Raw genomic sequence first — 25,843 nt, 5'->3', positions numbered from 1 at the left:
GCAGCGTAGCAGTGACTGACATTCTGTTTGCCCACTTTTTAACGTATGGAAAATGATGTTAGTAGGCATGCAGAAATGAGCAAAACAAGCACATAAATCCCCCCATTTGGACTGTAAATAATCTCAAACAAACAAGCAAAAAGAAAGGTGAATACAAATGTTTCAGCTGAAGATTAGAGATCTTATGTAAGCTCCGTGGCAGCTGTGGTTTCTTAATCAGCCTAAATATGCCTAAAAGGTGTTAGAGCCTGTATTTCTTTAAAGCAGTTTACTCGCCAGTGTGAAAACTTGAGGCCATTTTTCTCCGTTTTATTGCTTGTGCAGTTACAGCTCCCTGTCTTTGTAAAGCTGTTGGTTGAAATAACCGAATTGCATCATGAATCAGTCGGCCATAATCGATAAATATTGATACTCTTCCTAGTTTTTTTTGCGTGAGGCGGCTGACATGTAGTATATTTCCTTACAGTTTTAATTAGCAGCTGTGTTTTGAAGTGTTAAAACATGATTCATCTTTGTTTGCTTTTGTTTTTTGTATTGTAGGCACTGTGTGCATGAGAAGATTTTAAAAAGGCTGTGTTTGGAAATGCCTGCCTCTTCTCCCTTCCTCCCAGCCTGTCTTTCCTCTAATCAATGTCTGACTGACACATCTCTTTTTCTTCTCTTCTTTCTCCGTGCTCTTTCACTGCTTTCCCTTTTTTCTCTGGAATGTTCTGTTTGGTTGGATATTTGCAAGACGGCATAGAGGATACTGAGATGTTTTACATCCTTCAGATGGCTTGTGACCACAACTGTACAGCAGAAGGTATCTGCTGAGATCTCCTAATAGGCTGTGCTATATTAAGAGATCATCCTGCATTGTCTGTTGGTGCTGCCCGTTGGCTGTGGTTGACTTGTGTTGTGTTATGGGATTGATGTTGTGCCACATTTTTCCACTAAAACCTGTGACCTGATTAAAAGTCTCACAGGGGTTAAGAAACCCTCCTCCTCATTCTGTGTGTGAATTAGAGCTTCAATTTGTAGCAAGGTTCACCATTACAGTTCAGAAGTCTTTTTATAAATGTCTGTCGTGTTGTTATCCAATCATCACTTTGCCTTTTTGTACCCATACTTTCAGTGTTTTGGTTAATTGCATGAAATGGCTATTATGTGGGGAATGTTTAGATAGAACAGGAAATCTGCATCGATAGCTAATGACATCAGCGTAAGCGTATCTGTTCATTATCTTCGACTCCAGCAGAGCAGAAAATTGATGTTTATGTGTCCATCTCTGTGCCCCCATCTAGTGTTTGTATAACCTTGCTACATGCACAGAACTAAGCAGTGATAAGTCTCTAATCTTCAGTCTTTCCATGTTTGTGCAAAAAAAATGTTCTTCCACAGGTGGTAATTATGACAGCCGCTTTGACGTGGGCAAGGCCAGCGGAACCTTGATTGTAGCGCGGCCCCTGGACGCAGAGCAGAAATCAAATTACAACCTGACAGTGGAAGCCACGGATGGGACACGAACTGTCAGCACCCAGGTAAATGAAACACTAATGAAGCGGTTGGAGGCTGATGAGGCAGTTGTCATGATTCTGTTTTCCTCATGGGAAATTGCACGAGTAAAGAGGAGGGTAATGAGTGAAGCGGGCGCTAAACTGTCTTGTTTGTTGGGATATGTTGATGTCCTCTCATTGCATTCAGCTGAGCAGGAAAAATGGCGTTTTGTATGTGTGAACCTCATTATATACCTAAATGACTTGAGACACAAAACCAATGAGACGATATGGGATGTGTTGTGGCGAAGCTGTGATGTTTTTCCGTTATATGGCGCTGCCTGTGTTTATGCATGAGGATTTTTTACTTTTTTGTTTATCAGATATGAAGACAGATGTTTCAACAACAGCAAGAACAAACATTTTAGTAAAGTGGGCTTTAGTCACTTAGCAAGAGTTGAATAAAGGGGATCGATACCCTTCTGGTAACTGCTTACTTAGGGTCTTATGTGGGAATATTATATTTGCTCAATGAATTTTTAATTTTCTTTTGTTGGCAACTAGTAACTCTGTGACTCCCTTTAATACAGAGGTGAGTGTAGGTGAACTTTTAACCTTTTGACCGAGCAGCCAGATGTTTTTGTTGCTTCTTTGCTGCTGAAAAGCTTCTGCTAACCATATCCTGGTTGTAAATTTGTATTTCCTGGGGGTTATCTTTTTGGGATATATATATATATATATATATCCCAAAAAGACAGAAAAAAAACTTGAGAAAGAAAGTTTTTGTAATCCACTTTAAAGTCGTCATAGGGGTAGGCGGCATTCCTCTTCTTCCTCTGTTCTCCCCCTTCACAGTTGCGCACTGAGCACCAGGAATCTTCCATTGTCTCATTCCTGATGCGGAGCTGCTGTGATGATGGTGCTGTCTAGCCAAAGTCTTTTTTTTTGTCTTTATTTTTTTTCAAGTGTGCATTCTTGAGCCCGCTCAACTCCTCCCCTCTGCTGTGTCTCTCCCTGAACCTGTGGACCTTCTCTTTCTTTTTTCCGAGAGGAACAAATTGCCTCGGCCTTTTCTGAATGGAATGAATAACTAAATATGCAACAGATACAGTATGCTGCTCCCTGGCTGATACCAAAGCTGAGCTGCCATGATAAAAGCTTTTGAGCATGCAAGTTGTCTTTGTTCAGACGGTCATGCCTTGTCCATGAGATTTTGAACATTTTTACATGGTAGTTTGGGTCATGTGTGATGGCAGCATTCACGATGTTTTGTCCTTTGTCCTCAAAGGGGAGCTTCAGAGGACTGTAGCTGGAAAAGAATCTATTTGTTGTCACTCTGTATGAATAAAGCCTTTCATCATCTGGCTACTGTGCTCCACTGAGCCTTGGATGAAGCGCTTCTTTCACTGGCATTTTGCAGCTCATCCACGGAAGCAGCACGTCCTTTAGTTTAGTGCAAAACCTTAAAAAACACTCACAAAGTTGCTGTTTTCTGCATCTGCCTGCAAAGCACTTTCTTAAAAGCCCTGGCAACAGACACTTATTTAAAAGCCTCTCAGTGATATTGTATGCAGTGACATTTTAAGTCAATTAATCACATTCAAAGGTTAACCTATTCAAAAGGTCTAATTCTCAGTGTAGCCTGATTTTCAGCAGGACCTTCTGTACTTGCAGCCCTTTTACAAGTGTAGGGGATGAATTCATTTATGCTTTATATAGAAAACCCCACAAAATCTCAGTTTTTGTATATAATTGTACGAATTCCAAGCATCTAGACTTTTGCTAATGCCATGACATTTTTTTAAAGCATATTGCATAAAAGTATATCAGAAAAATATTGTATTCATCAGCTTTTAGTGTTTTTAAGTCGTGCAGTAAAAACTGAACTCTTGGAATGGAAGTCCAGTATATAGTCTCATTTTAATGTGCCGTCCTTCACAAAATCTGAAAAATTTCATGTGCAGCTCGCAGAATATTGAGTGATGATGACTTTGAAGGATGCTCAGCTGTATGATTTATTCCATATTAGCCATCAGTTTCTTTATTTGAAACAGGTTAAAGGAGCATCACTTGTATATCAGAACACACATTTTCTCATTGGCTGCAGGTTTTAAATGTGTTTATTTATGTAAATGCTATTGAAGCTGTGACTTATTTGCTCTCTTGCAGATGAGTGTTGTGTATGATATTGTATACCCAGCTGGCCACTGTAGGTCAGCTGTTTTCTGTTGAGGGATAGGATTTACAGAATTTGTGTGCTCCATAAACCACATTTGTAGGTGGGTCAGCTGCTTTAGATATGCTGACAGGCAAACGGTGACTGAAAGAGGTATACAGACTGTTTGTAAAGGACATTGTTACCAGAGTTTGGCTATATACTAAAAATAGTTGGATCCATATATGTTTCCAGACTGATGCTTTTTTTAAAAAATGTGTATAGAAACATATTAAGTTACAGTGATATTATGAATATGAGAGTAAAGTGGAGACTCTCTTTTTTAATTTGAGAGATTGAACAAAAGTACTGCATTAACTGCATTAACTGCCATTTTTTGCACAGTTTATCAGGGATTTGTGTTTTTAGAAATGTAATTTCAAAGATGTGGGCTACTCGATTATGTAGGGTCAGAATTTGACCCTATGAATTTGGAAACTGTTGCAGTAAAACATCAACATGTGGTTAAAGGAGCACTGCTTGAGCTGCAGAATCCAAGCAAATTTATCTTAGAGAGAGCAGAAACATTACAAATTGCTAAATCATCAGAATACGGTGGTAGAGTGGAGTTGGCTAAATCAAAAGATCCTGGACATTCATAAAGACAACAGTGGTGGATGATCCTAGGATACTTTTGCATGATAAAGAAAAATTCATTCACACTTCCACCAACAGCAGAACACGCTCCATATGGTAGCTATGTTTTTATTTGAGTCCACGATAACGAGGTAGTGTAAGCTTAAGAATAGGCAGCAGCTGTACTTTCTGCCCATTCATTTATTTTTTCAAATGCAGCAAAGTGGTTTAATGGCATTTCACAGTTCAGATGGACAGTCAGACAAACATACTGTGAAAGTAACTCAGACGCTTTTGAAAGCAATGAACCAGAATAATTTTCAGTGTGCAAGTCAGTTACCTGATCTCAATCTCATCAAACCAGATTTACTTGCTGAAAACTGAACTAAAGGCAGGAATAGCAAAGAACAAACAAATCATTTGATATCTTAAAAAGCAGGGAAAATATCGAAAATTGAACCAACAGTCCAAAAATATAGATCACAGTGAAAACGAGCAATTATTTTTACTGAATGTTTCTCACACAAAAAGAAGAACAAAAAACCCCCCAAATCATTATAAACAAGACTTGTGTTTGCCTCCGTGTTTTGTTTTGTTTTTTAATATTATTGCTATTAAAAAGAACCATGGGTCTTTGGGATAGGATCAAGTTTTGATATGAGTTAATGAATGAATGCCGGTTGACTGTCCCGTATTATTGGGAATGTTGTAAAGGCCCTGAAGATTTGGAACACTGTGTGATCTGAGTGTTTTGGCTACCACCTTGTTTTGTCATGGCATTCACGCCATTCGCTCTGGCGTCAGGGGATAGTTCTCTTTCACTGTCAGCTCTACTCTTACTGGGAAGTGAATGGTTTTTGTAGCTGTTTTATATAATCGTGTTCGATTTTTAAAATAATGTGTCAGACTACAGTGAAATGTATTAATTTACGCCTGAAGGCAGGTTTGCTTGCTTTTGATGGCGGCCTAGTAATGTAAATCCCCCGGCTAATCATCCCGATTGTACAATGTTGGGATTAAACATCAAACACCAGATTATGCTGAGTAATGAATTTGCTCACCTCTGTGCTCGCAACAGTAAAATCAGTCCAAGAAGACAGGATTTCAGCAGGAAAACGTGCAAATGAGTTGTTAATTGTTGAGTATGACTTTGTTTTCTTTGGGGATAATATGTTGCTTATTTCCAAAACAACTCCCACAGAATTTGACTGCAAATTAGATCTGCTCACACACACACACACACACACACACACACACACACACACACACACACACACACACACACACACACACACACACACTGCACCTTATGAAACCTCAAAAGTCGGACTTACCGGTATATATTCCTCAAATCAAAGTCATGTGGAAGCTGTGCTGCCAGACGTGCTGGCCTATTTTCTTTCTCCTAGGAATGTTTTTTTCCTTTTCTTTTTGTTCTCCATCTTTTTCTAGCCCCCTTTTGTCTTTCTTTCTGTTTTTCTCAGGTTTTTTTTCCAGAAATCTTTATCTTTCTTGGCTATGCCTTCAGAGATGATGATAATTCTGTTTGGGTAGAATAAAGTGCAAACAGGAGTGCTGGACCTGTGTGGATAGTGGCCTCTGTTAATCCTGTTTTGGGAACATGTTTGAGTACTCGGTGCCAGCGGCCCCCCTTTGCCCAGAACCTGCCACCTGGCAGGGGGGCTTCCTCTCCTACGCATGGCACATGAGGACAATGAGCACAATGAAAAGCTCCCCCGTGTCCTGTTCTGAATACCTCACAAAAAAGGTGTTTTGTAATTCAGGAGGCACTGTTTTAAATACGCTTTTGTTCTTGTACATCTTTTTTTTTTTTCAAATTAAAATGACATGCTGAAAATTGAAAATGATTTTTAATCCAGCCCACTGGGGGCTCCAGTGGTAATATCAGTATGAGGGCCTCTGGTTTGTGGGAGGTCTTTGGAAAACAGTGGGCCAGTCTGTCGTTCTTTCCGTATGACCGTTGTAGATCTATGAAGGCGTCGCTGAAGTATCAGCTGATGTAGACGAGGGGTGCCGCATTCCAGCTCGGGCACCTCATAGCCAGGAGCTGCGCCAACAAGGCAGCCTCGGCATGCAGCCCAGTCCCCCCCCACCCACCCACCCCGTCTCCAGCTATATGGCATCCTCCTTTGGCCGTGCAGAAGTACCTCAAGCTGTTCTGCTCACAATCTGTTCCTGGTCTCCCGTTTCTTCTGTTATCTCAGTTCACATTACAAAGACTCTCTTTATGTCTCACTCGACTGTTGAGTTTATTTACTCATGCTTTTTTTTCTCATAGATTTTTTTTTACCTTAAGTATCAAAGCTCATTATTGTATCACAAACTTTTTTCACTCATTTTTTTTCAGTCACATCTTTTATTTGTATTTTTCCCCCCTTCCGCAACCTGGTTTCTAAATTTGACCATTTCCCTTAGCCGCCTTTAGATTTTCACTGTCACTTATCTTCTTTACCGTCATCTTACTGTCACAGCACTTTTTCCTCTTTAGTATCTCCATCTATCACGCCTGTGTCTCAGTCCCAATCTTGTTCCTTCTCAGCTTTCCCAGGGGAAGCCATATACAAAGACTACAGAGTTCCCTTCTACACCAGCGTTTCTGCTGCGGTCAGGCTGTATCGTGCTACGTTTGTGATGTTTGGGGGCAAAGTCCCTTTGAAGTGCTGTGGAGCTTTCTTGCAAAGGGAGAAGGAGAGGGAAGTTTGTGCGCATATAGGGGTGTGAGGTGGGTGTGAATAGCTTTTTGTGGGCATTTTAAATGGTATAGATTTGTACACTGTGTGTAGATGCAGATACCACTGACCAGATTCCATCCTTTCTCTTTCTCGACGGCGCTATCAGTTCTCGCCACCTTACTCACTCTTCACAAGGCGTGTTATCTGACGCTGGCCAGATTGAGACACATTGGGCAGCCTCTTTGTGTGCATGTACGTGTGGAAGTGTGCAACTTAGGAGCCTCTCCTGGTGTGTGTGCGTGAGTACGTGCAAGCGTTTGCGTCAGAGTATGTAAAAGGTGGATTATAAGGCATCTGCAATCTTATTCTATATGGTGTCTGTGTTTACATGAGAACACATGTTTACAGTGAGATAGTTTGTCATGTTGCTGAGCATGCAACATGCACCACAGGCCTAGATTGATACGTTTTTTTGAGATTTGATGTCGCATTAAAAAGGATTTTTATTTATTTTTTACCTTCGTTCTTATTAACAGTGTGATATGGGTTGCCTATGACACATGACTTGTGGCAAGATTACTGCACTAACAAACAGCAAGCAGCCCAATGCTCCCCCTGCAAGATGACATCTGTGAGCCTCAGCAGCATTGCCAGCATCACAGCACAGAGCAGATTGTAAATGTTATCAGTCCTGTCAGGTTGAGTCTATATTTGTCTCTGATATAGGCTCACAGTGCTTAGCAAACAGTATTATGACAACAGACAACAGCGGGCAGTTGTTTTGACCAGAGATCTGACAAACCCCAGTCAGTTGTGAGCCGTTACCTGGTCAGAGCTTTTGTGATTTAAGCCCCCTTCAGTCTTCCTGCACCAAACAGGTCAGCATCGACTGCTTTCCTTACGGGACATCACCCCCTGGTGTCTGGTATGCAGGTGTCTAATCTGGGCTGATCCCTTTGTTCACCATGTTTGGCAACGGTAGAAGTCCCTCGCTGGTCTGGGAAACAGAGATCGCATTCCAGCAGCTCTCCATAATCCTCTGTCGGAAGTCCAGTAGACGAGTGGCTGGTGTTGATAAAACATGCTCCCAGTGGAATTTTACAGTTTGGGATGTTAGATTCTTTGTTGTTTGTGCGTGTGTTGGGGGAAAAGCACAGTAAACTACACTTTGCACATTATCCAAAGAAAGAAGCGTGCATGTGCAAAAATTAGTTTCATAAAGCGTAGCCTTTGAAAATATTAGGAGGGGTAGCAATATTAGCACAAAAGTAACACTCAACATATCCTCAAAGTTATATTTGTTTCAGACTTTCTAATACAGAAGCATAGTGGGATCACTGGACTTACTTCAGCACTCCCCGATCATTTGATTTCTCACACATGCACTCTCTCTTTCATGAACTGCTCATGTGTGTAGCTCAGAATTCATTTAGATTCATTGCGGTTATTCAGCATTGATTGACTGTTAGCAGTATCAAGTGGCCATTCAGTTAAATTATTGCTTTTGCCATCGCATGGATCGATCGAGTCTGTGTCAACACACTACTGCTTATTTTTGCAGAGATCAGGAAAGTGATTTGAAAATAATATAGTGTATATGTGTGAATGTGTGCAGACCAAAGTGAGAGAAATGGTTAAAATAAAGATAAAAGTGTTACTTGCATATCTTTGGACCATAGTACTGAGCAGTGTTGAAGCATGCACCAGAGCTGTGATATCTAATCATTTACCAGAAGCTTTATTGTTTGGAAATCATTATTTGGTTCTAGACAATCAAATACATTTACAAGCACACAATTGTTTCACCACTGATCAGTTGGTTATTGAAATATAATTTTGAATATGTAAACTTAACCCTGACCCTTGTCATTTGGTTGCTTTAGAAATATCCTCTTGGTGCTTTTTATTGAGTAATGGCTCACAGCGCTTTTTGAAAAAACCTAAAAAGCCTTACATAACAGCCACTAAAATATTTTTGCACGTATCCTTTGTGATATGAATTAAGTCAAGTGTAAAAATGTAACTTTGCATGCAATTTATTTTTCTCCTGTAGGTGCTTATCCGTGTCATTGACACCAACAACCACCGCCCGGAGTTTTCTGAGAATGTTTATGTCGTGAATGTCCCTGAAGACAAACCAGCGGGGAGTGAGGTCCTGCAGATCAGTGCTGTGGACAGGGACGAGAAGAACAAACTGACCTTTACTCTCCTGAGCAGCACTGATCCGTTCAGCCTGAGGAAGTTCCGACTAGACCCAGGAACCGGCACCCTGTATACCACTGAGCGACTGGATCATGAGACCATGCATCGTCACATCCTGACTGTCATGGTATGAATTGGTAGAAACAGACTGAACTTTGTTGAATTCCGAGAAGTTCTAGCATATTGTTTAACAGAGTTCATGTTCAAATTGATTTCACTGTTTTAAAGTTAAACATTCAAGAAATTAGTGTAAGGTTGAACACTAATCGCTGCTCTTTCTCCTCCCCTGTGTGTCCTTCTCTTTCATAAAAAATGACCTTTATAGGTTCGAGATCAGGACATTCCTGTTAAGAGGAACCTTGTGCGCGTTATTGTCAATGTGGACGACACCAATGACAATGCACCCTGGTTCATAGGCACACCATACTCCGGTCGAGTGTTTGAATCTGCTGCCGTAGGCACGGCGGTGCTCCAGGTTGCAGCTCTTGACAAAGACAAGGGCTCTAATGCAGAGGTTGTCTACCACATTGAATCAGGTGAATGCACGCTAAGTTACAATGCTACTCTTTTTAACCCCCATTTTTTCCCCTCATAGCAAAAATCTTTCATTGCAAAGCATTGCAAATGAAATCATCTCATAAAAATGTATGAGTCATCAGTACAGCTGCCCTCTGGATATGAATGAAATACTCTGAGAATATTGAATATTTTGTTTAGGGGATCTTCAAATATGTGGGAGATGGGCACATCCCACTGAGAATCTCTCCTACAATAATCTGTTATGTGAAAACAAGAGACATGCTTCAGTTAGACTTTGCGTTTGTATATGTGCATATTTGAAGTAGCTGAGATGGGAATATTGCATTGTTGCTCCTTCTGTTTTGAGCCAGTCTTATGACTTAGATTGATAAACTGCTAGTACAATCCAGTGCTCATTAAACACATCTTTCCAGTACAACATACAGAAAAATCTATTCTTCTTTTGTCTTTTCTCTCACAGGAAATGTTGCCAACTCATTTGCTATTGACCCTGTCCTCGGGACAATTACAGTAGCCAAAGAGCTTGATCGCAACAGCAAGACAACATTTGAACTCACTGTTAAGGCATCAGATAACGGAGTACCTCCGCTGTCAAATACAACCACCGTACACGTTCTGGTAACGGTTTCTGACAATGCAGTCCCCAGATTTACCGGAGAGGCTTTTTCTGCAGAAGTGAGCGAATCAGCCCTTCCTGGAAGTTTCGTGACCTCGGTCACAGCCGTCAGCCAGTCGTCTGTTTTCTATCAAATAAAAGGGGGCAACATCAACAATGCGTTTGATATAAATCCAAACTCAGGAGTGGTTGTAACACAAAAAGCTTTAGATTATGAAACCATCGCTGAATACAAGCTTATCATACAGGGCACCAACATGGCTGGACTTGCCAGCAACACAACACTTACGATTCATCTAAAGGATGAAAACGACAACGCTCCAGTCTTTGACCAGAGGGAATTTCAAGGTGTAATCAGCGAGTCGGCCCTCATCAATAGTGTTGTACTGACCCGTGAAAACACACCTTTTGTCATTCACGCCACTGATGCCGATTCTGACCAGAATGCCATGCTCATCTATCAAATTGTTGAACCATTTGCACATAACTATTTCGCCATTGACTCGAGCACTGGAGCCATCCGAATTACATCACCTTTGGATTATGAACAGAGGAGTGTTTTCCGCTTCACAGTCCAGGTCCATGATCTAGGAATGCCACGGCTGTTTGCAGAGACCACAGCCAATGTGACCATTGAAGTAATTGATGTTAATGATTGCGCGCCAGTTTTAAGCCAAGAGCAGTATGAGGCAACTGTTGTAGTGCCAACATACAAAGGGGTAGAAGTCATTCAAGTCAGTGCTACAGATGCAGACTCTGGGCCTAACTCCAAACTTCTCTTCTCCATCTCTGAGGGAAATATTGGTGATAAATTTAAAATGGATCCCATCGCTGGAATAATCTCCATTCAGAATGTCACACAGCTTCGGAGCAGATATGAGTTAAAGGTCAGGGTTTCTGATGGTAGATTTGCCAGTGTTGCTGTAGTGAAGATCAGTGTACAGGAAAACAAGGAGAGCAAGCTGAAGTTCACCCGGGAATCTTACAAAGCCTACATCCGAGAAAATTCCTCTGAGAAGAAGACTCTAGCGGTCATTGCTGCTGTTGGGAATCAGGTGAATGAGCCTTTGTTCTATAAAATATTAAACCCTGACAGCAGATTTGAAATCAGCCGCACATCTGGAGTCGTTTCAACCACCGGAATCCCATTTGATCGTGAAGCACAGGACACATTTGATGTAGTTGTTGAGGTCACAAGAGAAGACAAATCTGAAGATAAGGCTCATGTTTTAGTAACTGTGACTGTGGAGGACGAAAATGACAACGCACCTATGTTCGTGAACCTTCCCTATCACGCCCTGGTTCAGATGGATGCAGAGGAAGGCCAGGTCATTCGGCAGGTGACGGCAGTGGATAAAGACTTTGGCCCGAATGCAAACATCCAGTATCAGCTGAAGGAGCAGCATGATCACTTTCAAATTAGCCCATCTGGTGAAATCTCACTTAAAAAGAAATTTGAGAAAGAAGCCCTTAACACAAACTTTGTTATTGTTGTTATGGCAAAGGACAGTGGACAACCAGCTCTGTCAGCAGAAATAGAAGTGCCAGTAAGAGTTGTGAACAAAGCAATGCCTGTGTTTGAGAAACCGTTTTACAGCATTGAAATCCCTGAAAACATTCAGTTGCGCTCCCCTGTGCTTCACGTACAGGCCAACGATTCTGAAGGCCCTCGTATTGTGTACACCATCTCCGAGGGAGATCCTTTCAAACAGTTCTCAATTGATTTCAACACAGGCGTCATTCATGTGATTCAGCCTTTGGACTTTGAGATGCATCCTGCCTATAAATTAAATGTAAGAGCCACAGACTCTCTAACTGGAGCACACTCCGAGGTCTTTGTTGATATCATTCTGGAAGATGTCAATGACAACGCTCCTGTGTTCCTGTCAAAGACCTACTATGCCAATATTTCGGAGGCCTCTGTTATCGGCACATCTGTTTTGCAAGTTGATGCCAAAGATTCCGATACTGGTAATAACCAAGAAGTATTTTTTCAGTTGGTTGAGGAACGGGGGAAGAGTTCTGATTATTTTACCATTGACCGCAACACAGGAATCATTTCTACAGCTCAAGTTCTCGATCATGAAGAGATCCAGCAACACAAGCTGAGAGTGCGTGTGGTTGATGGAGGAGTTCCAGCACTTTCTAGTGACATCATCGTGACAATAGATGTTACTGATCTGAACGACAACGCTCCAGTTTTTACCGAGCATACTTACAGAACTACCATCAGCGAACTGGCGCCACGTGGGCACTTTGTCAGTCAAGTCCAAGCATCTGATCCGGACAGCTCAGACACAAATAAGTTGGAGTTCTTGATAATATCTGGAAATGAAGATCAGAACTTTGCCATTAACAAACACACCGGTGACATCACCATTTCCAACCACCGCAGGCCACATATGCAACCTCTTTACAATCTTAACGTATCGGTGTCGGATGGTGTATTCAGAAGCTCAGCACTAGTCACCGTAAAAGTTATTGGTGCCAACTTCCACAGCCCCACCTTTTCTCAGGTGGACTATTTGGCAGAGCTTGTTGAGAATTCCCCTGTTGGTACCTTGGTAGCAGAGGCAAAGGCAACCGATGACGATGAAGGCATTTATGGGCAAATAACATATCAGATTATCAATGACTTTGCAAAGGACAAGTTTTCTATTAATGAAAATGGAGAGATTTTCACTTTGGAGAGCCTCGATCGTGAAAACACAGAAGAGAAGGTTATTCCTATTTCTCTCATGGCTAAAGATGGTGGTGCAAAAGTAGGCTTCAGTGTTGTCAATGTAATTCTTACTGATGCCAATGATAATGCCCCACAATTCAGGGCAGGTGAGTACAAAGCTACCATTGCATCAGACGTCCCAAGAGGAACCTCTGTGGTTAAAGTTGCTGCTTCAGACACGGATGAAGGAAGCAATGCTGACATCGAATATTCAATTGAGGCAGATGCTGAAAATGTTGAGGAAAACTTTGAAATCCATCCAACCTCTGGGATCATTGTAACCAAAGAAAGCCTCATTGGCCTTGAAAATGATATGTATGCGTTTTTTGTGAGGGCAAAGGATACCGGAAACCCACCCAAATATTCTGTTGTACAGGTTTATATCAGGATTGTTGCACCAGAGACGCCAATTCCCAAATTTGCCGAACCACATTATCGTTACACGATATCTGAAGACCTTCCTATTGGCACAGAGATAGATGTGATTCAGGCTGTGAGTGAGCAACCAGTTCTTTACAGCCTAGTAAAGGGCAACAATCCTGAGAGCAATGAAGGTGAAATGTTTGTTGTAGATCGAGATAGTGGAGCGCTGAAGCTTCAGAAGAACCTCGATCATGAGACAACCAAATGGTACCAGCTCACTCTGGTTGCCCAAACCAACTATGAAAATTATGAGATAGTTGCATCTGTAAATGTAAACATCCAGGTGAAGGATGTGAATGATAACACACCAGTCTTTGAGGCAAACCCTTATGAGGCTGTCGTTGTGGAAAACCTTCCAAGTGGGACCCAGGTTATCCAGGTCAAAGCCATCGACCAAGACTCTGGAACCAACGGCCGGATCATTTACAGCCTTGACCCCAAACAGAACTCGCCCGAGATCCCTGAGCTGTTTGCAGTCAATAGTGAGACTGGATGGGTGACCACCTTAAAAGAGCTTGACCGTGAAAAGACTGACAAATACAAAATTTCCATCTTAGCAACAGACCAAGGGGAGAAAGCCCAACTAATTACTGGAACCACAGTGGAGGTAACAGTTGGTGATGTGAATGACAACCCACCCCGCTTCACTGCAGAGATCTACAAAGGCACAGTCAGCGAAGACGACCCTCCTCCGAGTGGAGTGATCGCTATCCTCAGCACCACAGATGATGATTCTGAAGACATTAATAAACAAGTCGACTTCTTCATCACAGGTGGGCATTTATTATTTTGTGAAGCTGATAATTAGTAAGCCAGGAGTTTACTCTCTACTCTTTTGTGTAGCAGTTTTTCATAAACAGAGCTTAGGGGGGGATTATGGATTCACGCCACTTAATATCATGATAATATCTCATCTTTGAGACATTACACAGTCCCGTTATCTGTTAGGAGTTATTGCTAATCTGCTCAAGCTCTAAACAAATATTTAGGTCATTATACTACAGAAATGTATAATTATCTGAATAGTGCTTTGAAATAGACTGGGCAAAAGTACTTCCTGTGGTGCTAATTAGAAACTGTGAATATGTATGTGAAGTCAAGAGGAATCAGAAACCAGCATGATAATTAGCCGATGTACATTTTCCTCTCCTTAGTTTGCAGATTGCTTGCCTACCAATAATAATATTTGGTGTAAAAATTGGAAATTATTCTGTGAAAGAGCAGAGAATATTCAGATTATGATTGCAGGAATAATTAACTGAGGACAAATCACGTAGCCTTGTTTCTTTTTAACAAGTTAGGTTGCTTTCTGCTTCTTGGTTGCTGTTCATGCTAAAATGGAATATTTGTCTTTAACCCCAAACAGGAGGAGACCCACTAGGCCAATTTGCCATTGAACATATTCAGAATGAATGGAAGGTCTCTGTCAGGAAGCCCCTGGACCGTGAAGAAAAGGACAATTACCTCCTTAACATTACTGCCAGTGATGGCATCTTCACTGCCAAAGCTGTTGTAGAGGTCAAGGTGCTGGATGCCAATGACAACAGCCCAGTATGCGAAAAGGTAAAGTCCTCTTTGCTCTGGTTCTGCTCTTAATTTCAGTTTGCTGTCTTGTGAGTTTTCTTGGTTTTCACTTTGATTTCTTCCCCTCTTTCGTTTTCCTCCTCCTGCACCTGCCTTCCAGTCTGTGTACAGCGAAAGCGTCCCAGAGGACTCCCCTGGAGGCAGGCTTATTTTGCAGGTTTCTGCCACAGACGCTGACATCCGCTCAAACGCCCAAATCTCTTATGAGCTCCAGGGAGTTGGATCGGAATTGTTCATCATTGACTTTGTCACAGGTGTGTATCTGTGGGGTAAAAGACATTTGCTTAAATACTGCTCTGTGAAAAAAAAAGAGAGCGTTGATCGTGCGGTGTTCTAAACTCAGTGGAAAAGCATGTGCTCTGTTTATATTTTATGTGAGTAATTTGTCTCTTCTTTCTTTATGAGTCCATCTGTGTCCGCAGTCATTGAGTTAGATTGCTTTCCAGCTGTGTTGAATGCATTTATGATTATTATGGGAACAGTATGCAGGACACTCATGCTAAAGCCACTCATGAAACACGCTTAGCCCTCTGCTTGGAACAACACGATCTGAAAGACAGCTCAGCGTGACAGCAGTTTTATGTTTTACATGAGAGTTGTCGGGGAAAAAAGTTATTGTTTGTGTGTCTGCGTGTGCGAGTTTCAGTGGATGCAAATTACTGTATTGTCAGCATTGGAAGAAGCAAGATGGTTTTCTTGTGCCCTGTTGTTATTTACTTATTCAAGAGCCAAGAACATTTCCCTGCAGGGCAACTGATAGACCCACAGTGGCACTAAAGTACACAGTTACAATACTTAAGATTGAATTTATGGCCACTATACTTCTTTCCTGCAAATAATTTCTTCTGGGAGACCCTCTAAATCAGAGATTCACTCTGACTGCTGTGTTGAAAAAAGAAACCAAAAAAGAGGAAAAAAGAAAAACCACAGTGCAGGTTAACCAAAGAAGTATGCAAACAAAACCACTTGGTTTGAACAGCTATACAGCACATCTGCTGTTTCACAGAATCCTTGAGTATTCTGCCTTAATATGCGGAGGCTGACACCAGAGCAGACAATAAGGCAACAATGTCATCCCGCTGTCTTTTGGCAGCCCTCAATTTCGAGTTTTCCAGCAGCAGGGCTACTGTTATGCAGCGGGAGTGTGATTTATTTTTATTTTTTTCAGTGCAGACAAGTAGGATTATTGCTGATGAGACCCGCCAAGAGGCTCTGGAGTTTTCCAGAGCAGTTGTGGTAATGTTGGCTGCTTGGTATCCCAAGACACTTCCAGGCTGCTTTTAGCTGCCAACTCTGATGTTTTCCTTCATCACCCCGCTCCCTTCGCTATCCTCTCCGTCCTCTCTTGCTTCAATTACTTATTTATTCTCCTCTCTACGCGCTTGAAAGCCTTCAGTTGTTCGGATGGTTTTCACTTGGTTAGTAAACAGTAGACAAGAGGGTTACATTTCTTTAAAACGCCTCAGGTTTGTCCACTCATACATAAACTTAGCATTTTGATTGATTTTTTTCTCTTTTTTTCTTGTACACATTTGACTTTTATGTTGTTCTGACACCGACTCTTCCCCAAGAGCCCGTGTCTGCACTTTTGCATTTCTTCTCAAAACCTTCCTGTCTTACCTTCAGGGGAGCTGAAGACCTCGCAGCCCCTGGACCGAGAAGAGAAAGACGAGTACAGGTTTAAAGTGCGTGCGGTGGACGGAGGAGGGCGATACTGTGAATCTGACATTCATATTATTGTGGAAGACGTCAATGACAACCCACCGCAGTTCTCATCTGACCCCTACACCATCACCGTCTTTGAAAACACAGAGACGGGCACTTTTGTGGCAAAGCTGTCAGCGAACGATTTGGATACTGGTGAGTTTTATTCTCTGGCACATTCTAGGTAGAGGGCAGCTGTTATTTACAGTGAGGTGGAAAATCATAAGAACGATCTTGCGCAACTGTAAAATTGATGCAAGTCTTTATTGATACAGATGTGCAGCAATAAAGCGCTAATTACCCATAGACAAATTTCATTTGAACACAGCCACTATCAGACACTGCTGCTGTAAGTGCCGAACTTTATTGCACATATGAAAGCCATAATTTGACAGATTTAACACTGAAACAGCAGGTCCTTAATTTTAGACCGTGATTAGTTTGTCATTACACCACTTTGCTGGACCAAAGGATGACGTATAAAAACCCAGCAACTCATGAAGCTAATTTTAGCATCCTGTATTGGTTGATATTTTAAAACTAAAACCCCTGAAAAGGCTGTTTGATATGAAAAAAAGTCCCAAGCCAAAAAAATTCACCATTTTCATTTCTACTGATCTATGAAGAAGACGCGGGTCATCACTTCCTGTCGCTTCACACTTGGAGAGATTAAAAAAAATAATTGAAAAAAAAAAGAAAAGAGAAGCAGCCTTTAAACTCCGAGTTGCTGAGTATCAGTCTTTTCACACTCCTTGCCTCACACACGTTCATGCAAGACTTCAGATCCTTCTATTCTTTCTCATACAGAATTAAGGGAAGAAGACATTACATTGAGAATGCTTTAAAAAAAAAAGTTTCATAACAAATCTCTCTGATTAAACCAGCCTATTGGACCAGAACTCAGTAATAAAATGTGTTTTAGACAAACATTTAAGCTTCCAAAAATGCAATAATCTCAGGAAACTGGTAAAATGTGCTTAAAATGCAATTAATGGCAACATATTGCATTTCTCACGATCACAATAAAAAAGCATATGCACATGTGATACAGGACTGTGCTTCTGAAATACCCTTTAATGGGTTGGAATAAGCAGTGCTGACTTGCTATGAACAGGTTATTATCTCACCATTGTGGAACAGCATCGCACTAAATGGCAAGAGGGAGGGATAACAAATGTGAATTTTCATGAATGATCAACCCCTCAAATTAAAAGCTCTATTACACTCTAATGAAATTCTTCTCTCTTCAAGTCGAATTCTCAAAAGAGATGATTGCAATTTTCCATTCGCCTGGTGCAAAGCCACGGGGCCACATATTTATCTCAGGCGTCTCCTCCTTTCAGCAAACATTGCCAATCACTAAGAGGCTCACACTCGGGTAGGCCGGAGAGCTTGAAGCGTGCAGTTTAAGTCTTTTTTTTCTTTCTCAGGAAACTAGTGGACCTGCCGTTCCAGATTGCACCTTGGGTTTAATGAAGCAGAACACTCTAGCTTGAAAAACCATTTCAGCCTGTTAGCTGACAATCGACACGGTCTCTTTTTGTTTCCCTCCCCTTTTTTTGGTGGGGGGCCGGAGTGACAGCTTGACAGAATGAAAAGGATGCTAAAACTGACTCCCTCAAGGAGAAATGTTAAATGAAAGAAAAGAGAGGGGAAAAAAGCTGCCATTAAGACATTTTTCCCTGGAGGCTGTGCTGGCAAAAAATTTACTTTGCATTTGGTACATCTGGGCTAAGGGTACTTGAAGGAAGGGTGGAGGAAAGAACAGTGCTCCCTGCAGTTTAGCCGGGAGCAATAATTATTTAGACATACACTGCATGAGCACAGAGAGGCATTTGATCAGTATTTCTCCTGCATATGGGTGTTTCACACATTTCTTTCCTCTCTGTGTGTCAGCATAGTATATTTGATTTAGTTGCAAGCTTGAAGCACAGCTGGCAAATCCCAACCAGAGACACAGGGTGTACAAAAAAAATAGGCTTCATAGCTGACCCAATTCACTCCAGCTTCAGTCAACTGTCTTTGTGGCCGACGCTTAAAATGCAAAGCCTAATGTAACCCTCTTCCCACGAGGAAAGAGTTGCTTTATCTTTTTATATTTTTCACTGAGTGGACTCACTGGCATTTGCTGCTATGTGCCATGGCCTTCGTGATCGCTGTGCGATGTTTGATATTTACCCACATTGCCGAGCCACTATTCGACCCACTGTTACAATCTCTGAGAGGCCGCACTTATCAGTGTGGGATGATTATGAAGCAGACAAAGATTAAGACCCAGACTGATGCCCTTGATCTGTGATAAACTTTGGAATTTCTTCTCTGATTTTGCTTTGTCCTTTTATCACTCTACCTTGGTCAGAGTGTGTCTCTCTCTTTGCTCTCTGCATTGCCCCGTCAGTTGTTTCAGTGTGGGGGCATTTAATTATATTCTGCTTTGCCCACCTTGTTGCTGTGTAAGATTCATACACGTTCTTCAAGTTTGTTACTAAAATCATTTAGAAAAATAAGAAAATTCCAGGGCAAAGCTAAGGAAACACACAAACACACACAAAGCAGCTCAAGTTGAGTCAGATGATTTGTATTTATTAAGCCCATTTAAAAACAAGAGTTGACCCAAAGTGCTTTCTAGTCAAGACAGATGAATTTAACAGTCCCGTTGTATGTGAATACAAATAGATGAATACAAGATTTTAAAAAAGATAAATAAAACATGGCACATAAATGAATAAAAGCACATTAAAATGAAGCAAATAGGCAAAATTAAGTGGAAATCACACTAAATGGTTGTCTTTCTGACTATATTAGTTCTGAATGTCTGGACCTGTTCAGCATGTGACAGCTGTGACGCTGCAAAATGGCAGGATTGCTCAGCAACCTTGGTTTTATATAGGAATATAGCCAGAACACAGCTAGATGAGAACCAGAACTGAAATCCTTGTTGCAAAAGAAAATGTCGTAAACAAGTCGTGCTCATCAGCACAGAGTCACTCAGACTGATTGTAACATGTTGGCACATGTTTGCGTTTCTAAATTAGACACAAATTATTTGCAAACCTTCACTAGCTTATCTGAGAGTGACTGCATTTGTTTGGAGACAGGTTGCTTACCTGTAAGATCAAATGTGGTCACCTGGAGCTGACCTCCTTCCAACTGGTTGCTGAACATGAAAAAAATCAGTGTACTCACCAGGCAACCACTGATTTCTTTCCGAGTTGCACAGAAGTTGCCGTTCTATTTCGCTCTGACACGACTGAGCCGTAAAACAGATTTATGTGGGTAAAAGTCAGCATTAATGATAACACAAGAAGCAAAATAGAGTCTAAAAATAGAAAGGTAGTGTATGTAATATAAGAAAGTTCACCCGTGATTTAATATACAAATTATATATTTGGTTTGGTTTGGTTTTGGTCAGTGAGCTATATCCAAGCTGCTGTGCAACACATAAACATGCACATCTGTTTAACTGGCCTCAGTAAACAAAACACAGAAAGCACAAACTTCTTGGTCTCTCTGTAAAACAGAGCGGTCATAATGCTTGTTAGATATTTACTTTCAAATGCTTGAAAAGGCACCAACAGCTCAAACCCCAATCGAGAGCTCCAGCTTTCTGACTCGAGTTAGCAACAATGAGGCCTGTTGCACAGCAGTCAGCCACAGCTGCCTGTTAGCACACCTGTGAACCTGCATGTACTAACCATTTGAAAACAGGTTAGCAGAATAAAGAGCAAACTCCAACCGTACAGTTATTATGAAGGCTTAGTGACCATAGCAGCTTTTTGCTCTGGGCTATAAACATGTTTGTTGCCTCACTTTTGGAGCCAGACTCATGAGACCATTCAAGGAACGTTTCAGTTTTTACCATTGAAGTGTTGCCTCTCTCTTTTCACCCTGCTTGTTGCTACTTGTTCACGAGGCCACTAATTAATAAGTTCCACTTCTGGTTTCATATGAAACATTTCTGCTGTGTGACCCACATAAACCCACGATCATAAACATTGGCGGATACAACAAGATAGCCAATAATAATTTAACACAGTTCACTTAACCACCGTAAAGCAATTGTCCTAAAGATGATCAGAGCAGATGAAGGTGATGAGAAATTATATAAGCAGGGTTCCCCTTGGCACTCGCTCCAGCATGGTAATGAGATCTACAGAGGATGGGGGCACTTACCTGATAAATGGGAATATAATAGCATATTCAAAATGGGGGCCACCTGCAGTAAAGCATTACGATTATTATTGTGATCCGTCTCTGTCTTGTTTCTGGGACCGTCTTGCTTGTGGGAGGACATGAGTTATGACTACTGCATGGATTAGAGATTCAGAGCTCCTGTTTATCAGAGGCTGTGTGAAAGATGGATGTTTTAGAAGGGCATAAGAACGTGACATTTAACTATTCAACAATCAATACGTCTATGTAGAAATCAATATGCTTGTTTATGTCCTCCATTTAAGAGTGTTTCTCTTTATGTGACCATCAGTTTTATGGTGCGTAGCATTTGGCTCATCAGCTCAGATGTGTGGAAGTGAACGCAGCATGAGCTCAAAGGAGTTGTAACTGAGAAGTGTTGTATGATGACTAATAGGAGTGATTGCCATTGTAATGCAATTTTTAAAAAAAGCATCATCTTTTTTGTCACCCCAGGCCTGAATAGCGACATCCTCTACTCACTGGTTGAGTCCGCTGATGGATTTTTCTCAGTTGATGAGTCCACTGGTGTAATAACCCTGGAGCGTCCCTTGGACCGCGAAGTGCAGTCAGTATATGAGCTGAAGGCCCGTGCCAGTGACCAGGGCTCGCCGCGTCTGTCCTCGCTCTGCCAGGTGGTGATCTCCGTCCTGGACATCAACGACAATCCGCCGGTGTTTGAGCACCGTGAATACACAGCCACCATGTCTGAGGATGTGGCCGTGGGTACTCAGGCGCTCAGAGTGCACGCAGCCAGCCGAGACGCCGACGCCAACGGCGAGATCACTTACAGCATCATCAGCGGGAACGAGCATGGCATGTTCAGCGTGGACCCAAAGACTGGTATGTGGTAGTTTTTTTTTATATTTGTTTTTTGAATTCCTGCACCGACGTTGTAGGCTTGAAAATGAAATCATCTTTGTTGCAACATGACAGATGTTGTTGCATTTAACCCTTTAATTCAGTCCCAAACCCCTGGGCTGGTCCATGAGTCGTTTGGTACCGGGCTGCCAGAGTTGAGGCTCGGCTGTGGAATTTATGGTTTTTGGGGGTTTTTATTGTTTTTAGCGTTAACTTGGTTTCCCTGGGTCTTTCCTGTGTGTTGTGAATAAATCTTCTGTTTACTGGTTTTATTTTGTTGTATTTATCCGCGACACCTTAAAGGCCGGTCCGTGAAAATATTGTTGGACATTAACCGGTCTGTGATGCAAGAAAGTTTGGGGACCGCTGCTTTAATTGTCCTGGGATTGCAATGGCCCATTTGCCAAATGGGTCATTTTGACCATAGGACAGAAGAGTTAAATAGATTTTGCATTTTCTTCCTAACCTTTGTAAATAATTTTGCTGTGGTTTTAATATACAAAAAAACCCTTGGTTTGTTTCAAAATGGGCTGTGATTGGCTAGTTTCATGATTACAGTGCAACACCAAAGTAAGAAAATCCCTGGTTATGTTTTTAACTCAGTGTAGCTGAACAGGATTTAGTTTTTGAATGCCAACTCAGTGCCAGTGATGGATGATGTTTTGACTTAAGGTGTATTTAAGCTGAAAATGTTTGCATGTGAAAGTATAAACCCACTTTAAAAAATGACAACATGCAACAAAAAAAAAGAACTTACCTGCTAGATCCTCGCTACATGTGCAATATTAAACATTAAAACACTGTGGTTGCTGTGACACAAATATGTGTTTTGTAATATTTAGATGATAAACAAAAATACATTTCGGAGTCTTTTTAACAGCTAGATACATTTCTGGTTTTGTGCCTCAGGTGACGTCTTCGTGATTGAGCCGCTGGACTATGAGGCCTCTCATGAATACTACATTACAATAGAGGCTACCGATGGCGGTTCGCCACCGCTCAGCGACATGGCTACTGTGAACATCAACCTGACAGATGTCAACGACAACAGACCCGTCTTTAGCCAGGACGTCTATACGGCCGTCATCAGCGAGGACGCCGAGCTGGGAAAGACTGTGATGGCGGTAAGAGCGCACGCACTGTCTTTGGTATACAGCAGGTGCTCGTTGTGGGGAAACAACTGTAAAGGTACACACAGGGTGAGAGACATTTTTCATCTCTCGCTCTGGACTTTCCTGTCATCTTGTTCACCTTCTCACTCTGTTGCTCATTTTCTCCCTCGCAGCCTTTCTCTTCTCTGCCCATTACTCACTGAATACTATCATATATCTGCACCTGTGGCAAATCACCATCTGGTGGAACGGCTAAATTAGGACCAATGCTCTTCATGCTCACTGCATCCCTGTTCTCGTGCACTATCTGACACACATGCTCGGGGAGTTTAATTAAAAGCATTTGACTCATTAAGCCCCTATCCTAGATAAGCCATTTTCTGCCTTTTGCAAGTTAAATTCTCACTCCCATCGATTTCTGTCTACCTCTGCTGCTCACCCGTTCTTTCTCCCCTCATAAAAGATCTCTGCTTGTGGCCATTTATCTGTGTGTAATGTACCTGAATATAAATTATCCATCAGAGAATTTTAATGCCTGCCATTGTCTCATTCTTGTAAATCTTCACTGTCTGCTGATTTCCCCGGAGATGTGACGCTTGGTCGGTTTTAAGACTTAAGCATGTGTTGATCTTTTTGTGTGTGCGAGTGTAGCAGTGGTGTGAATGGAAGAAATGTAAGTTTGTATGCCCTAGTGTTACATCAGTGGAGACTACAGCTAGCTATCTGTTTTTTAGATTACACAGCACTCTCCCATTAAATATGCTAAAACATGAATGAAAATCACAGCAACTAATCGAATCATTTCAGTAATTTGCTTTAAAGCCCCTTATTTTAAATGTAAACAATGTAAACTCTTTAACAATAAATAAACAAATATAATGTTTACCAAACAGGTTAGCACACCGGTTAATTATTCATTAGGAGTATCTAATCTTTAGATTTTATTCAAACATTGATAAAACCTGATCATTGGACACCTTTTTTCTACATGTAGACTTGGCCTTTCTGAACTCCCAGGCCAGCGATTGAAACAACTGTGAATGAGTGCAGAGGACACCGCTGATTGACCTTTGACCCTGTAGTACATACATTAGAGTTTTATCTGATTATTCTCATCTGATTATTGCTGATCATTCATTGAAAATGAGTTTTATTTCGCCTCTTTCTGCCACTTTCAACCACTTCAAGACACTGTAGTGTTTGAGCACAGAAAGAAATGCAAATATCATGTTATAATTATCATGTTTTATTAATGCAGCGGGTAATTGTTTAAAGCTGATTGAGAAACAAGGTTTTCAGAGGTCATGTTAGAATAACATGGACAAGCAGCCTCTTTTCAAGGGCTGTTGATTGATCGATTGTGGTGTTCATGTTTGATTGATTCAAAGGTGATGGCTGAGGATTTTGACGGGCCTTCACACAACCACGTGCGGTACTCCATTGTGGCCGGTAACCAAGGCAGCCCATTCACCATTGATCCGGTCAGAGGGGAGCTTAAAGTTGCTCGCCAGCTGGACAGAGAGAGAGTAAGAGAAACCGCAGATACAATGCTGACTGTTCTTACACAGTTTAATCCACCTAGGAACTAATTGCAGTCTATGCAGAATCCAATCAAAAGTCATGTCAGGTCTAATAGGGAAGCTTGTTTACTGATTTCTGCTTTATTGCATGCAAAAGCAGCTTCGTCTGTCTATGGTAATTCTCCCTCTCTTTCTTTCTCTCAGACATCGGGGTATACTCTAACAGTGGTAGCCTCAGACAACGGGGCACCCCCTCTTTCCAGCAGCGCCATGATCAACATTGACATCTCCGACATCAACGATAACCCTCCCCTTTTCTCCCAGGCCAACTACAGCCTCATCATCCAGGTGAGAGGGGGAAAGGGGTCAATGCGGATAACTGATTAGAGTTGGAAAGGAAGAAAAAGAGGAGGAGGAGGCATGGTGGGAGGGGAAGAGGGGTGCAGTGGACACAGAGAGAGGGATTAACAGGGAGTAATAATAGAAGACTGCACGACTAGAATGTCAAGAAGCAAGTTGGAGGATGGAGCAAGAACAGAGGTGAGGAGGGGGATAAAGAGGAGGGTGAGGGAATTGAAAGACACAGGCTGCATTTTAAGTATAAACTGGCAGATGGGGATGGAAGAAAGGGAGGAGTGATGGACAGTGGGAATATGGAAGATACTAAGCTAATAAAGCATGACTGACTGAACTGAGGGAGGTGCCTGTAATTCAGTTTTTGAGATTAAAAAGGAGAAGATTCAAGAGACAGGGGAAAAGAAGACTCATTTCCAGTTTTTCTCTCTATTTAGAAGCCTAAAAAAGATAAATTTGGGAGATATCATGAAGAGGCAAAATATATATTCCAAACAGATCAAGCACTTCAGGATAGAACATTGTTTTGCCTTCTGACTGTCTTTATTTCACTTACACCGGAGCCTTGATCAAAGTATGCTACAAAATCCCACAAAAACAGAACAAGAAAAAAAAACCTAGTGTGCAGATACTGTACGAACCATGAAAAGATCCGTAGTTTTTTGCCCATTTTTTTCCCTCAAGAAGAAAAAGTCTAGTTTTCACTCAGGGCTTGAAAGAGTCAACAGAAAGACAGATTTGAAGCTCATTCAAGGACAGAAAACAAGAATTCTGCCTATAAAACTGTCATCTTCCTTTTTATTGTTACTCATGAGAAGCCTACCCGCAAGTTTGTGGACAGGCTCTTAGACCGGGACGATTGCCAGATAAATAAAAATAGAGCTAAGCGTCTACAGCCTCAAATCTTTAGTTAAGCCCAGCAGTACTTGGAGCTAAACGCTAGCATGTATAGTGTAATGTTTAAAATGTTTATCGCCACAGCTGCGAAAGTTAGCTGGTGGCTTTGGAGCTGAGGTTGATGGGAACTGTTTGGCTGTAAACCAAAAGCATTTTTC

The 25,843-nt window shown here is 41.6% G+C and overlaps 1 protein-coding gene across 1 annotated transcript in view; it reads left to right on the top strand.

Annotated features, from left to right (window-relative positions):
• Positions 1 to 25,843, top strand: part of fat1a (FAT atypical cadherin 1a) — a 76,001-nt gene that overhangs the window by 37,761 nt on the left and 12,397 nt on the right. The window contains exons 7-18 of the mRNA XM_040023765.1: positions 734 to 802; positions 1,381 to 1,520; positions 9,013 to 9,288; positions 9,487 to 9,697; positions 10,162 to 14,235; positions 14,829 to 15,025; positions 15,147 to 15,300; positions 16,673 to 16,906; positions 21,398 to 21,784; positions 22,712 to 22,926; positions 24,303 to 24,440; positions 24,639 to 24,782. Coding sequence (XP_039879699.1) covers positions 734 to 802; positions 1,381 to 1,520; positions 9,013 to 9,288; positions 9,487 to 9,697; positions 10,162 to 14,235; positions 14,829 to 15,025; positions 15,147 to 15,300; positions 16,673 to 16,906; positions 21,398 to 21,784; positions 22,712 to 22,926; positions 24,303 to 24,440; positions 24,639 to 24,782 — 6,239 coding nt within the window. The remainder of the gene's footprint in view (positions 1 to 733; positions 803 to 1,380; positions 1,521 to 9,012; positions 9,289 to 9,486; positions 9,698 to 10,161; positions 14,236 to 14,828; positions 15,026 to 15,146; positions 15,301 to 16,672; positions 16,907 to 21,397; positions 21,785 to 22,711; positions 22,927 to 24,302; positions 24,441 to 24,638; positions 24,783 to 25,843) is intronic.

This window comes from Simochromis diagramma, unplaced genomic scaffold, assembly GCF_900408965.1.
Source record: "Simochromis diagramma unplaced genomic scaffold, fSimDia1.1 OVJJ01000302.1, whole genome shotgun sequence".
In the NCBI taxonomy this organism is placed as follows: Eukaryota; Metazoa; Chordata; class Actinopteri; order Cichliformes; family Cichlidae; genus Simochromis; species Simochromis diagramma.
This window is presented reverse-complemented; position numbering and strand designations above follow the sequence as displayed.